We start from the raw sequence: 14604 nt of genomic DNA on the forward strand, positions 1-14604 counted from the left end.
CTGTGTTAGAGCATTTTAGTTGATGTAGCTTCACTGACAATAGCACTAAAAATAACAAAGTGCTTATGGATAACTGACAGGCAGATAAAAGATATACTGTATTATAAGTTATAAAATATCGATGAAAGGAAGTGAAAAGGACACAGATGAGAATATATCACTTGTTCACATTACTTATTAATACTGTCAATATTAAATGTACTACTAATAAGTTAACATCAACATTATTAATTTATTATTAATAAAGGTTTATTACCGATAAACTTTATTATTAACAGTAGGAGCGATAACACAGTGGGTAGGGCATTTATTTGCCTTGCACGAAGCTGACCCAGGTTCAATTCCTCCGCCCCCTCAGAGAGCCTGGCAAGCTACTGAGAGTATCTCGCCCGCACAGCAGAGCCTGGCAAGCTCCCTGTGGCATATTCGGTATGCCAAAAACAGTAATAACAAGTCTCACAATGGAGACATTACTGGTGCCTGCTCTAGCAAATCGATGAGCAACGGGATGACAGTGACAGTAAAAATAGTATGGTAGATTTATTAAAGTGACCATAATAAAAAAATTAAAATAATAAAGTATTAATATTACTTTATTTTCATTGTTGAAAAATAGGAAGCAAGTTGGTCCACAGGGTTGTAGTATCCCAAAATGTGATATACAGTATTTTCTTAATGAGAGTATGTTAGCAGTAGGCAGTCTGAAAATAAAGTTTTTTTGTTTTTTTTTTGCTTTTTGGGTCACACCCGGCGATGCACAGGGGTCACTCCTGGCTCTGCACTCAGGAATTATCCCTGGCGGTGCTCAGGGGACCACATGGGATGCTGGGAATCGAACCCGGGTTGGCTGCGTGCAAGGCAAACGCCCTCCCCGCTGTGCTATCACTCCAGCCCCAAATTTTCTAAATAATTAATATTGGTTGCATATTAAGCCATTAATAGATCTAGTATCATTGCCATAAAAACTCCAGTGGCATTTTTCACAGAAGTTGACCTCAAGTTTCTGTGGAACCACAAAGATCCTGGCTAGCCAGAACAACCCTGAAGAAGCAGAATGAACTTGGAAGCCTCACACTTTCAGGTGTATTATGAAGCTCTGACAGTCGGGCTGGAGCGAGAGTATGGCGGGTCAGGTGTTTGCCTTGCACGTGGCCAACACAGTTTTGATCCCTGGCATTCCCTGTGTTCCCCTGAGCCCACCAGGCGTGATCTCCGAGCACAGAGCCCCCAGTCAGCCCTGAGTACCGCCATGTGTGGCCCCAAAACCAAAAAATCAAAACCAAAAACACCCCAAAAACCAAAACAACCCTCCATACTAATTAATTTGAACTTATGTGATAAAAAATTTCAGACAATTAGCATCAAATAATGACATTTACTAAATGTTGTCAACTTCTCAAAATTACTTACTAAAAAGTTGAATCAGGGGCCGGAGGTAGAACGCTTGCACCCCTATAATCACCTGTGGAGCCCTTAGGAGTGAGACAGGGTCAGGGGTAAGCCCTAAGCACGGCTGGGTGTGGGCCCCTCAACCCCGAGATAAGTTGGAAAGTTGGACTAGTTTCAGTAAGGTCGTATTTCAGTGTCTGATTTTCTATGTTACCAGCACAAGTTACTATTTTTTCCATATTTATCAGTCTAGTTTTTTTTTGTTGTTGTTGTTTTTGCTTTTTGGGTCACATCCAGTGATACCCAGGGGTTATTCCTGGCTCTGCGCTTAGGAATTACTCCTGGCAGTGCTCGGGGGACCATATGGGATGCTGGGAATGGAACCTGGGTCGGCCACGTGCAAGGCAAACGCCCTACCTGCTGTGCTATCGCCTTAGTTGTGTTTTAATGATTGAGAAACTTACATTTCTAAATCATTTTAATGATTTGTTACTTAACTAATTCTTTACTAATTTTTAATTCTTTTGTTACTTAACTAATCATGTTTTGAATATTTTTTATGTATTATATAAGATCAAAGCATTTCTTAGTATTGAAAAACTCTTAGGCTAGAAAGATAGCTCTGTGGCCGAGTACATGTGGAACACACTTTGCCTTCAGGAGGCCCGTTTGATTCTGGCGCCCCCTTGCTCAGGAATTGACCCCAGCCCTGCCCAGAGGGCCATGGTCACCTTGCTGGGAATTCACTGGCGTCAGCCACATGCAGGACACTGCTATCCCTTGGGTTGGAGCCATAGCACAGCAGGGAGGGTGTTTGTCCTGCATGTGGCTGAACTGGGTTCCATTCCCAGCATCCCATATGGTCCCCCGAGTACCGTTAGGAGTAATTCCTACGTTCAGAGCCAGGAGTAACCCCTGAGCATCACCGGGTGTGACCCAAAAAGCAAAAAAAAAAAACCAAAAAAAAAAACCGAGACAGTACTATCCCTCTACTCTCCCTCCCGCCCTCAAGAGTTTTTAATGCACTGTGTTGAAGTCTCTCTTTTCTATTTTAGGATACCATGGCCAAGAGGAATACAGTGATAGGAACACCGTTTTGGATGGCTCCAGAAGTGATTCAGGAAATTGGGTACAACTGTGTGGCAGACATCTGGTCCCTGGGAATAACGGCTATAGAAATGGCCGAAGGGAAGCCCCCGTATGCTGATATTCACCCGATGAGGGTAAGGCAGTGGGCAGAAGGCCAGCAGGGTGGTTAGTTACTGGTCATCACTGAAAAGTCAGTTAAATGGCTGGCTTGTTAGGTACCGAACAATACTTGAGTGGTGCGGGATTGTTAAGATGCTGCATGAGACACTTCCGTGGACCCTGGTTTTAGTCACCAATTCACGTGAAATCCATTCATCTGCATGCGAGAGGCAGTGTATTGGTCGCTCTCTGGCGGATCACAGGCCATTGAGAGCATGCGCACGCTCACACGGATTTATATGTGAGTAGTTCATATATTCACATACATTCACATTCAGTGGTTCACATTTTAACATGACATCAGTAACTGGAGCCCAGCACTGTCTTCTCTCTTCTGCTGGACACAGGCTTTCTGCATAATTCGTGCCGCAAATTCCTCTTCACCAAGCATCAGTGGTCCCTCACTGCAGTGTGTCCGTTTTGTTTTTTTTTTTTTGGGTCACACCCGGCGATGCACAGGGGTTACTCCTGGCTCTGCAGTCAGGAATGACCCCTGGCGGTGCTCAGGGGACCATATGGGATGCTGGGAATTGAACCCGGGTCAGCCGCGTGCCAGGCAAACGCCCTACCCGCTGTGCTATTGCTCCAGCCCCAGTGTGTCCGTTTTTGTCTTTCTTAGAGTGGTATTAAGAGGAAGGTAAACCGTGCTCATGAGCTCTTACTGCTGAAACTGAGCCTCTTCCTGCCTGGCCCCTAGAGGCTGGGCGCCATCCACCTCTGTGCCTCTCTAGACTGTCCAGTGCCCCAGACTCAGTTTCACTGACACGTCCTCAGAGTCGCATCTAAGCAGTGTTAGAACCTTGTCCCCACCCCCCTCAGGGGTCCCAAGGTCCTCTCCATACTCCCAGCCCTGCAGCGCCCCCTCCTCTTGCATTAATTCATTCTCCACTAAAAAAAGCATAAATTTAAATTAAAAAATATAACCAGTCAATCTTCCTGTCCTTCTCTGATTTTGCCTGCACCCCCGACCCTCAGCTCGCTGAAACAAGGGGGAATCTGATCTTTGGAGGTGTTATTACTTTGTTTTTGGTTTGGGGGCCGCCCCTGTATCAGTCTGCATCTGTCCCTTTCCATCCGATTTCAAAAAAAGTAAGTCTGGAAATCCCATACCACCTAGCAGTACAACTTCTGGGCATCTACCCCCCAAACACAGAAGCGTTCATTCCTAGAGGATATTCGCACATCTCTGCTTATTCTAGTACTTAGTACAAAGCAACGATATGGAAACAACCTACGTGTTTGAATAATTAATCACAAAGTCCTGGTATATTTATACATCAGAATACTATGCAGTGGTAAAAAAGGATTAAGTCATGTAGTTTGCCACTACCTGGGTGGGATTAGAGGGTAACATGTCGAGGGAAAAGGTCAGATGGAAAGGGACAGATGCAGCCTGTTAACATGTTACATGTTTGGGGTGGCCCCCAAACAAAAGACAACCAAAGTATTAACATGTCCAAAGATTAGATTCCTCCTTTATTTCTACAGGGTGGAGGTTGGCCGTGCAGGCAAAAATAGAAAAGGCCAGAGGAATTACTGGTTATATTTTTAAGTTTAAAGAATATTATTTAGGTGCTGGAGTGATAGTGCAGTGGGTAGGGCTTGCCTTGTATGCAGCCAATCTGGGTTTGATTCCCCAGCACCCCCGAACCTGCAGGAGTAAGCCCTGAGCACTGCTCAAAGTGACTCGAACACCTCCACAAAATATACTTAATTTAGATTGCTTTCTGCAGTTTTGTTTGAAAAAAAAAAAAAAAAAACCCTGTAGTTCTTTCACTGAAAACTCAATGAATAATAGTCTTAGTTTCCTAAATTAGCAGAGTGTAACTACAGTACAGAGTCTCGGCCCCAAATATTTCTTTCCAAGTATGTGGGACGGACGTGGCTCGGGGGCTGACGGATTCCTTTGCTTTGAGAGCAGGCGTTTCTGGGCTCAGCTCTCGATGGGGCCGTTGGTCTATAAACTGATGCTTCGGTAACTGGGCTCAGTCTCCTCGGGACACCCATACTCTTAGGTCTGACCTCTGTCGTCCGTCCCGAAGCCACCGCACTGTGCTTATCGAAAAAGCAGAAACAGAAAGTAGACTATAGACCGAACACGATGGCCACTTAATACCTCTACTGCAAACCACACACCCAGAAGGAGAGAGAGAGAGCAAAAGGGAATGCCCTGCCACAGAGGCGGGGTGGGGTGGGGGTGGTGGGAGGGATGCTGGTATCATTGGTGGTGGAGAACGGGCACTGGTGGAGGGATGGGCACTCGGCCATTGTATGACCGAAACGCAAGCACGGAAGTTTGTAAGTCTGTAACTGTACCTCACGGTGATTCACTAATAAAAAATTAAAAAAAAAAGAAGCAGAAACAAAGACCATTAGTGTGACATTGGGAGTTGGGCGGGCTAGGTGTTGGGGATGTAGGGAAGAGGGACGTGGGAGGGAAGGAAGCGGGAGGAAGGGAGAGTCCTCCATCAGGACCTCGTGTAGCCGTGCCTGCTGTTTGGAGATTCCTCTCCCCTTCCTTGGCGCCCACACGGGCTCAGCAGTGCGGAGGAGCACAGGCCTGTTCTCAGGGAATTTCGTTACCGTCTTTCTGGCCGAGCAGCATGTTCCCATTTGCCCAGAACCTTCTCTTTTCTACCAGGCCATTTTCATGATTCCCACGAACCCTCCTCCCACTTTCCGGAAGCCGGAGCTGTGGTCGGATAGCTTCATGGATTTCGTGAAGCAGTGCCTGGTGAAGAGCCCCGAGCAGAGAGCCACGGCCACTCAGCTCCTGCAGGTAGGGCTCGGCCCTGGGGGCACCGGGGGCTTGTGTCGGGAGACTGGACTCGGAGTGGGAAAGGATGTGGCGGAAGAAGGGGAGGTCGAGGGACACCATCGCTGGGAAATACCCAGAGCTGGGCCGGAGCGATAGGACAGCAGGGAGGGCGCTGGCCTTGCATGTGGCCAACCCAGGTTCCTTCCCCGGAGCCCTGTGTGCTCCCCCGAGCCCCGCTAGGAGTGATCCCTGAGCAGTGCTCAGGGTGTGGCACCAAAGGAAAAAAAAACACGAAGAAAAACCAAGACTCTGTGGATCTTGCAGTAAGCACTTCCTGGGTGCTGGGTGCTGTGCTGGGTGCTATGCAGGGTGCTGTGCGGGGTGCCGTGTCGTCGCTGCTCGTCTCTGTGTGGGATGATGTTGTTGCTGCCGCAGGTGAGGGTGGGCGGGCTCAGAGGGCCGGAGTGGCCAGAGTCACCCCATTGGCAAAGGGCAGGGCCAGAGTTTGCGAGGGCGTCTTCCTCGTTGCACACCCGGGTGGCAGCCCGCCTACCCAGGTGTGGCCGAGCATGGGAGCAGGGGGCAGGTCTGGAGCGCAGAGCCTCCTCTCCGGGGCCGTGGCCTTGTGCCGGCCCCTGGCGTTGGCCTTCGGAAGGCTGCATGCTTAGCGGGTGGCTGCTTGGATTATTCTGGAGTCAGCCCGGGTTCGAGGTTTGAATCCTGCCCGGCCTCCCTTTGACTTCCTTTTTTTTTTTTATAAAAAGGAGACAGTGTCCCTGCCTCCCCTATTGTAAAGACCGAGTGATCGAACGTGTGCAGCTTTGACCCTGCTTCACACACGTGGACGATCCCGTGGCACATGTTGGAGAAGTCGCTGCTGCTTATCATGCTAAGCCAGTGGTTTCAGCTGTACCACGTCCGTTGTTCCCTTCATGGACTTATTCTATTTCCAGCACTCTTGTTATTTTTCCTGAATGAAACCATGTAATACATTTAATTCTTGCCCATAATTTAATAAGAACCCATGTGTTGTCCCAGTAAAATAGAGAAATGTAAGATAATTTGTAATAAAATATCCATATTCATATGGAATTGTGGGGGTGTGACCCAACCTGTAAATATGAGTAAGTGGATAAAGGGCCGGGGAGATGGTTCAGTGGTTAAGTGCCTGCCTTTGTCCATGAGGCCCTAGGTTCGTTCAGTGGCCTGCCTTCATATGTGGCCTTTCGCATGTGGCCTGCCTTCTTACGTGGCCTGTGTTCATGAGTGAAACCCTGGGTTGGTTTCCCAGCATTGCAGACACACATGGAAGAATTGGGTACCTGTCCCTTGCTTCATGAGTAAGTTGATTGAAGGGCAGTAGAGCAGAAATTACTCCATGCAAGATATACAAGAAAATGATTAGCAAACACTGGCAGATGTTTGGTAGTAACGGACTAGGCTTATTTGTATATGAGGAGAAAAATAATCTCATACATTTTCCAGATGGGGAGGACAAGGAAGTAAGACACATTTGCATGTGCACCGGGTCTTACGTTTGCATGTGTGACAGAGTCTTTTCCTGCCTGGATGAGGTACTGATGAAGTCTTACGGAAAAGGGTCTCCTCCATCGTGGTCCCCCTCATGAAAGTCGATCACGTCAGTCCCTAGAGATTGGCCTCAGGGACCACAGTCTTTTTTTTTTTTTTTTGCTTTTTTGGGTCACACCTGGCGATGCACAGGGGTTACTCCTGGCTCTGCACTCAGGAATTACCCCTGGCGGTGCTCAGGGGACCATATGGGATGCTGGGATTTGAACCCGGGTCGACCGCGTGCAAGGCAAACGCCCTACCCGCTGTGCTATCTCTCCAGCCCCCGGGACCACAGTCTTTGATGGGTCCTGGGGACGAGCAAATGATAGCAAAGAACTTCGGGGACCATCAGTGTAAGTTTGGAGACTGGGAATCGCCTCAAAATAAGTTTCACCTCTAACTTTCACAGCGTAGATACCTTATCATGGCGTCAAACAACGAAAGTGTTAGCTGCGGTACTAGTGAGAACAGAAGAGTTGGTGGCGTGGGGCCTCCCGGGCACTGTTCAGGAGGCCCCAGGGCCCTCCCACCCTTGGCCCGACTGGGGACCCTGACCAGTCTTAGGACAGGTCTGGCTGTGTGGGGCCACCAGTGCTACATGTGGAAGGTCTTAGGGCCACCACAGTCGTATTCTGGGGGGTTCGGAGACCAAGACATGTGTTCCAGCCCTTGGAGCTATACTCACAACCTCAGAGCTGTTTTTCTAAGTGAAATTCAGCAATATCCCTGTGTTTCCAGGGTCTTTGCTGATTGAAGAATATTTGGACTCACGTCTGTCACATATATTTGATCCGTGCCGTGTGTGTGTGTGTGTGTGTGTGTGTGTGTGTGTGTGTGTGTGTGTGTGTGTGTGTGTGTGTGTGTGTGTGTGTGTGTGTGTGTGTGTGTGTGTGTGTGTGTGTGTGTGTAGCTGGGGATGGATTGTCCCCAGGGCCTCACAGCGTGCAAGACAGCCACTGAGTTACCCCACCAGCCCTAGTTTTAGTATTTCTATACTAGCTGCACTTTCACACTGAAGTCCTTTTTATTTATTTAAGGAGTTTTGTTTGTTTGTTTGTGTTTTGCAGGGGGGCAGGGCATGCCCAGTGATGCTTGGGAGATTCATTGGTGCCAGGGGTCCACCTGGGGGTTCTGCCCATAAAGCATTCATGCGCTGCAGCCTCTGCGCCGTCTCTGCAGCCCTGCAGAGGCACCAAATCCCTCTTAACTTGTGCATGTCGTTTGGAAATGATCGAGTCCGTTAAACAGAGCAGGTCGAGTCGATTTCTTGGTGGCTTCTAAATGATGTCTTCATCTCATTTAAGCCTCCTTCCAGCATCACCTTCCAAATGACTGGGCGTTTCGTTGCGAGTTTTCTCCCTGCTCCTTGTTGGAGCGCGGGTGCTCTGCAGAATGCGCCTCGCGCCAGGCCCTTCTCCCCTTCCTCCCGCACTTCGCAGCATCCCTGTGGCCCTGCTTCCCCACGGTGCCATCTGTGGCCGCAGTGCCCAGCATGTGCACCAGACTTTCTCTAGGGGGCAGTGCCACCCTGCCGAGGCGCTCTCAGTCTGGCAGCGAGGAACAGGAGACAGACATTGCAGCGAGGCTGGGACAGACGGTAGAGCCTGGCTGCGCGAATGTCACCCAGGTGTGGTCCAGGGCACAAAGAGGAGGCTTGGACCCCGCGGGGCCAGTCGTGACTCTCAAGGCCCGACCGGGTACCAGCTCTGTCTCGAGAGGGTCTCTGCTTTTCTCGTTTAAGCACCCTTTTGTGAAGAGTGCCAAGGGAGTGTCCATCCTGAGGGACCTCATCAACGAAGCCATGGACGTGAAGCTCAAGCGCCAGGAGGCCCAGCAGCGAGAGGTGGACCAGGACGATGAAGAAAACTCAGTGAGTGGCCGGTCCTCTGGGGACCTCGTGACTTCCTGACCGCCAGGGGGTAAGAGAGCAGGAGGAGGCTGGCCCGGGCCCGGAGCGAGAGAGACGCGTCTCCCCTCCCTCCTTCCTGTCCTGGAGCAAGGCTGACTGGGGACGGGCCCCATCTAGGCGTCTCCCAGCACTTCCTGACACTCGGCCCAACGGGAGAATCACGCCCTCGTTCCTTTTTATCTCGTTTGATTTGTAGTGGGGCGAGAGAGTGCTCAGGCCCGAGTGGTTTTGGAGGAAGTGAGGCGCCGTAGCAAGTATTTCACACTCTCAAGGTCAGCACGCGTGCCGCCCCCCGTGCCAGAGACCCGTGCTGTAAAACTTGGCGAAAGAGAGGAGGCGAGGAGGCACGTCCCAGGGATGCTGCTGTCGCCTGTGTCCACGCGTGGCCTTTGGTTAAATGCGAGGGCTCCGCTCCGTTCTGTTTCCCAGCTGGAAGCACCGCCGGCTCTGAGATGAGCAGCAGTGGTTCAGGGAGCGGAGCCCCGTAAGCTCCCCGCTGAGACTCGCCTCTTTCCCAGGATGAGGACGAAGTGGATTCTGGCACGATGGTTCGGGCGGCCGGCGAGGAGATGGGCACTGTCCGAATCGCCAGCACCCTGAGCGACGGAGCCAATACCATGATCGAGCACGGGGACACGCTGCCCTCACAGCTGGGGACCATGGTGATCAACGCTGAGGACGAGGAGGAGGAGGGGACGATGAAAAGTAAGGCTCTGAGACGATCTTTTTTTTTTTTTTTTTTTCTTTTTGGGTCACACCCGGCGATGCACAGGGGTCACTCCTGGCTCTGCACTCAGGAATTACCCCTGGCGGTGCTTGGGGGACCATAAGGGATGCTGGGAATCGAACCCGGGTCAGCCACGTGCCAGGCAAACGCCCTACCCGCTGTGCTGTTGGCTCCAGCCCCAAGGGGATCTTGTTAGAGACGCCCCTCTCCAGGAGGCGTCAGTGGTCCTGCCCGCTTCTCTGTTCTGTCAGCCAAGGAGCAGAGACGTTGGAGGGTTGGACTGGGGACCCCAGGGCTCGGGGAGGGGAGGATGGACTCCAGGGTCAGTGATAAGACACTGAGTTTGGAGCACTGACCTTGGAGCCCAGTGGCGCGGGCATGTCCTGGGAGCATGTCTGCTCTCCCTTCTCCCCCGGTCTCTCAGCGAGCACAGGAGTGTTTGGATACATGTGCGCCGGGGCCCCTGGCTTTGTGCTCATGTGCTGTCCTTGTCCTGATTCTCTGGCCGGTGCTCCTTCCACCAGTCACGGGCGACTGTGCACATCCCAGCAGCACCTCTGGCTTCACTCCGCTTGTGTTTTTAGGCTCTTCGTCCTGTTCGCCTGTGGCGGCGGCCTGGCCTCTGTGCGGAGTTCGCTCACCGCCTCTCCCGCCTTTCGGCGCCTTCCTTCCCCCTTACTCTGCACGGTGCAGGCGGCGCCCAGGGCCGAGGGCCTGGGAGGACACGGTGGCTGCATTCGACTGGGATCCATATAGCTTAGCGGGACGGTGCAGAGGCTCAGTGCACTTGAGTCTCTACGATCTGCACAACATCTTTTTTGTTACCGTTTTTGTGGGGGGAGGGGAGGGAACAGGAGGGGCGGTTTGGGTCAGCCCCAGCCCTGCTGAGTGACTGCTGCTGGCTCTGTGCTCCGGTCAGCAGCGTGAGGACAAGTGTATTAACCGCTGTACTGTCTCTCTGACTTCTCTCCCGCCTGTTTACACTTTGAGAGAGGTCCCTTCTGGGCCGGAGGGAGCGGCACTACAGCAGGGAGGGCGCCTGCCTTGCCCGTGGCGACCTGAGTTCAATCCCTGGCATCCCGTAGGGTCCCCTGAGCACCGCCAGGAGTGATTCCTGAGTGCAGAGCCAGGAGTAACCCCTGAGCATCTCTGGGTGTGACCCAAAAAGCAAAAATATAAAAATAAAAAGGTCCTTTCTTTAAACCTGACATGGGCAAACCATGGTCTGCGGGCGCCAGTCGCTGCCCCTGTCTTTGGCAGGACACCCTTTCTTGGCCAAGACAGAGTTGGGGCGACAGGGACCGTATGGTCCCCAAAGCCTGAAGGTCATCTCCAGACTAATTTCTCTAACCCTGCCCTAGGCCGGCTGCTCTGTGAGTTTTGGTTGTCCTGCTTGGTTTGGGTTTGGGTTTTGGGTCCCACCCCGCTATTCTCTGGGCTGGCACCTGGTGGGGCTCGGGGGCCATGTGTGGTGCTGGGGACTGACCCCGGGCCAGCCGCAGTGCCCGCTGCGTCTCCAGCGCTTCGTGGCGCTGAGGATTCAGTCGGGGACGGTGAAGTGGCTCTTGCCGGGAGGCCTGCCTTCCTCCCTGTTCGGGGGCTTTGTTTCTGGGCCTAGCAGTGCTCAGGGCTCACTCCTGGCTCGGCACTCAGGGCTCTCTCCGGGTGGGACTTGGGGAGCCAGAGAGGGTGCCGGGGTTCGGACCCTGGGTCAGCCTCGTGCAAGACAAGCGCCATCCCCACTCCAACCCCAGAGCCTGACTTCTTAAACCGCGGGTCCCCGTTCTGTAGGGTTGTGTGACCAGATGTGGGGGCTGTGGAAAATCTGGCAACTGCCAAAGGTTCCTGAAAGCTCGGACCAAGCACGACTTCAGAACCAACCATGTCGTGCAGCTGAGGCGTTCCCGGCAGCGCCAGGACCCGTGTTGCGTGTCTCGGGTGACATGGGGTCACAAGTGGGGAAAAGCTGAAGACGCTTCGGTCTGGGGGGGCTTACCCTGTGTGTGTGGGGGGAACCCCAGGTTTGAACAGGGCAGGCGGCCCCGGGTGAGGGCGAAGCTGAGTGCGAGAGTGCTGGAGACCGGGAATTACTGAGAGTTTCCTGGCGGCCAAGGGCAGGAAGGTTGGTGGGAGCAGGGGTGGGAGCCGTGCCAGGGGAGGGGACCTGTCCACAGGGTCCCGGAGGCCAGCGGCCGTGAGTTCAGGGGAGCCACGGGGCCACAGGTGGCTGGGCTGGCCGTGTGGGCAGTGGGGGGCGCTGGCTCCCTGCCCCCCCCTTTCCTTCTGGCAGGTTCTCTGCAGTACAGTCAGCTCTTTGTTGCTGAAAGGAAAAGTTTCCCTTCCCGTTTTTTTCTCAGTTTTGAGGCCCGTCTGCATTTGGCTTGTGGTCGGGACCAGGCAGTGGGGAAAGAGCGGCCGCAGTGCTGATGGACGGGCCAGTTGGTGCCGCCAGACCCTTGGCCCAGTAAGTGCCACTTCGAGGAATGTGGTCCAAGAAAAATGGAAGATTCACACACGGTGTTCAGGAATTTTCCCCAAATGTGTTATTCATAGGAGTTAAAAATTCTGCTGAATTTCAAATGCTGAGTGGCAGACGATTGTCCACGTCAGTTAAACTACATCCCTAGACTGGAGCACTGTATCACTACAAAAAAAAAAAAACAAAATAAAGAATCTTGTTTTTGGAACGCCCTGCATTTTGAGGAATCCTTAGTGAGTTGGTGGGAGACCCGAGTTGCTGAGTGCGACAAGAAGGAATTGAATTTAAATGTGATTAGAGTCTCATAAAGGGATAGCCGAAGCCCCTCCAGCTCCTGGTCAATCTGCTTAATGGCCATGATCCCAGAGACTCAGAAACAAACCTCGGAACCCAGCGGCTTTTGGCTGAAATCTCTCCAGATTTAATTATTAAAATTTCAAACCGTGGCCACGCAACATCATATGCTATTCATAGTCAGCAGTAGGAAACAAATTGTCTGGTGCTGCCTTTCTGGCAGATCTGAGTGTTGGGATAAAATCCCAAATAATAATGACGGGTCTGGTGTCGAAATATTGAATGTAACCAAAGTAGAGAGAGAATAACGTGAAAATCATCTGCCACACAGGTAGGGGGAGGGTGTGGGGTTGGGGGTATACTGGGGTTTTTGGTGGTGGAACATGTGCACTGATGAAGGGACGGGTATTTCATCATTGTATGACTGAGACTTAAACCCGAAAGCTTTGTAACTGCTCTCACGGTGATTCAGTAAATTAATTTATTGTCACTGTCACTGTCATCCCATTGCTCATCGATTTGCTGGAGCGGGCACCAGTAACGTCTCCATTGTGAGACTTGTTACTGTTTTTGGCATATCGAATACGCGACGGGTAGCTTGCCAGGCTCTGCCGTGCGGGTGCGATACTCTCGGTAGCTTGCCGGGCTCTCCGAGAGGGGCGAAGGAATTGAACCTGGGTCGGCCGCCTACAAGGCAAACGCCCGACCCGCTGTGCTGTCGCTCCAGCCTGAATTAATTTATTAAAAAAAAAAAAAAAGATAGCTGCGGATGCATCCTTATGTGGTTGAACAAAGACTGAGGAAAAGGACACAGGGAAATACATCAGATATTACCAGCAGTTCTTACTGGTAAGAGGGTAATAGGCATTTTTCACTGGCTCTTTTCAAAAGTGTTTTGTGACGGTTGTTGGTAGGAAAAGCAAATCCCATCAGAAAGCCTGCTGATGGGGCCCGAGAGGAAGTGCCGTGGGAAAGGCTCTTTGCTCTGATCTTTGGAGCCCATACGGCCCCTACTCCGGGCGTGGTCCCTGAGCACGTGAGAACTGCTGGGTGGAGCCCCTCCGATACTGCTGATGGGCCGGGGAGGGGGCTGAGGTGGCGGCACAGACCTGGGAGATGGGCCTCCCTGAGTTCCTCTGACAGTGGCCCTAACAGTGGCCCCTGTTAGGACGACAGCAGGATGCTGCTGCCGGCGGGGGGGCGGGGGGGAGGGGTGGCGCGGCGCTGAACTATGCACGGCCTTTAACAATTCAATTCTTGGGGGCCGGAGAGATGGTGCAGTGGGTAGGGCGCTTGCCTGACACACAGCAGACCTGGGCCTTGATCCCTGGTCCCCCGAGCAGTGCCAGGAGCATCTCTGGGTATGGCCCCCAAACAGATTCTATTTTCCTTGTATGTGATGGAGCCTGGTTTGCTTCCCACCACCAGGCGCTGCCCAGAGTGATCCCTGAGCACGGGGCTAGGAGTAATCCCGAGCAAAAGGGGAAACCACAGCAAGATGTTGATGGCCCAGGAAGGGGGCTTGGGGTCAGGGCACATGCCTCGCGTGCCCGCCGCAGCCGTCTCCCTGAGCACAGCGGGTGTCACCCGGCAGCCTCCAGTGCACCGGGCCTGGGCATTGTCGTCTTTTCATTTATTTAAATTAATTATTGTTATTTTTGCTTTTTGGGTCACACCCAGCGATGCACAGGGGTTACTCCTGGCTCTGCACTCAGGAATTACTCCTGGCGGTGCTCAGGGGACCCTATGGGATGCTGGGAATCGAACCCAGTTCGGCTGTGTGCAAGGCAAACGCCCTACCCGCTGTGCAATCACTCCAGCCCCAATCATGTCATTTTTTTAATGAGGAAAAAGAGAAACAAATGCTAAGCGTTAAATTTAGTTTTGTTTTCTGGACCGGGGGTTTTGGCCACTCCCTGCTGGCTTGGTGCTTGTCAGTCTCAGCTGGTGGTGCTTGGGGGCCCTGTGGTGCCAGGGACCATCCCCGTGAGCAAAGCTGCCTTCAGCCCCCCCCCCACCCCCCCCCCCCCCCGCCACCCATCTCCTCAGTTCCTCTCTCCAAAGTAGTCTGCTAAGCTTTGTTTCGCGACAGTGAACTGCCGCCCTCCAGTTCTTTTCCTTGCGCCTTACTCGTGTTGGGGCTTTTCCTGATGCGAATGCCCGTGATCACTAATAGAATCGGGCTGATCCTTTAACATGTGTCGGGCGTGGATGTGTTTTAGAAAATC

General features: G+C 52.3%; 1 protein-coding gene across 1 annotated transcript in view; it reads left to right on the forward strand.

Annotated features, from left to right (window-relative positions):
- Window positions 1-14604, forward strand: part of STK4 (serine/threonine kinase 4) — a 93588-nt gene that overhangs the window by 18989 nt on the left and 59995 nt on the right. The window contains exons 6-9 of the mRNA XM_055139329.1: window positions 2445-2612; window positions 5279-5416; window positions 8709-8837; window positions 9395-9581. Coding sequence (XP_054995304.1) covers window positions 2445-2612; window positions 5279-5416; window positions 8709-8837; window positions 9395-9581 — 622 coding nt within the window. The remainder of the gene's footprint in view (window positions 1-2444; window positions 2613-5278; window positions 5417-8708; window positions 8838-9394; window positions 9582-14604) is intronic.

Source organism: Sorex araneus, chromosome 5 (genome assembly GCF_027595985.1).
Source record: "Sorex araneus isolate mSorAra2 chromosome 5, mSorAra2.pri, whole genome shotgun sequence".
Classification (NCBI taxonomy): domain Eukaryota; kingdom Metazoa; phylum Chordata; class Mammalia; order Eulipotyphla; family Soricidae; genus Sorex; species Sorex araneus.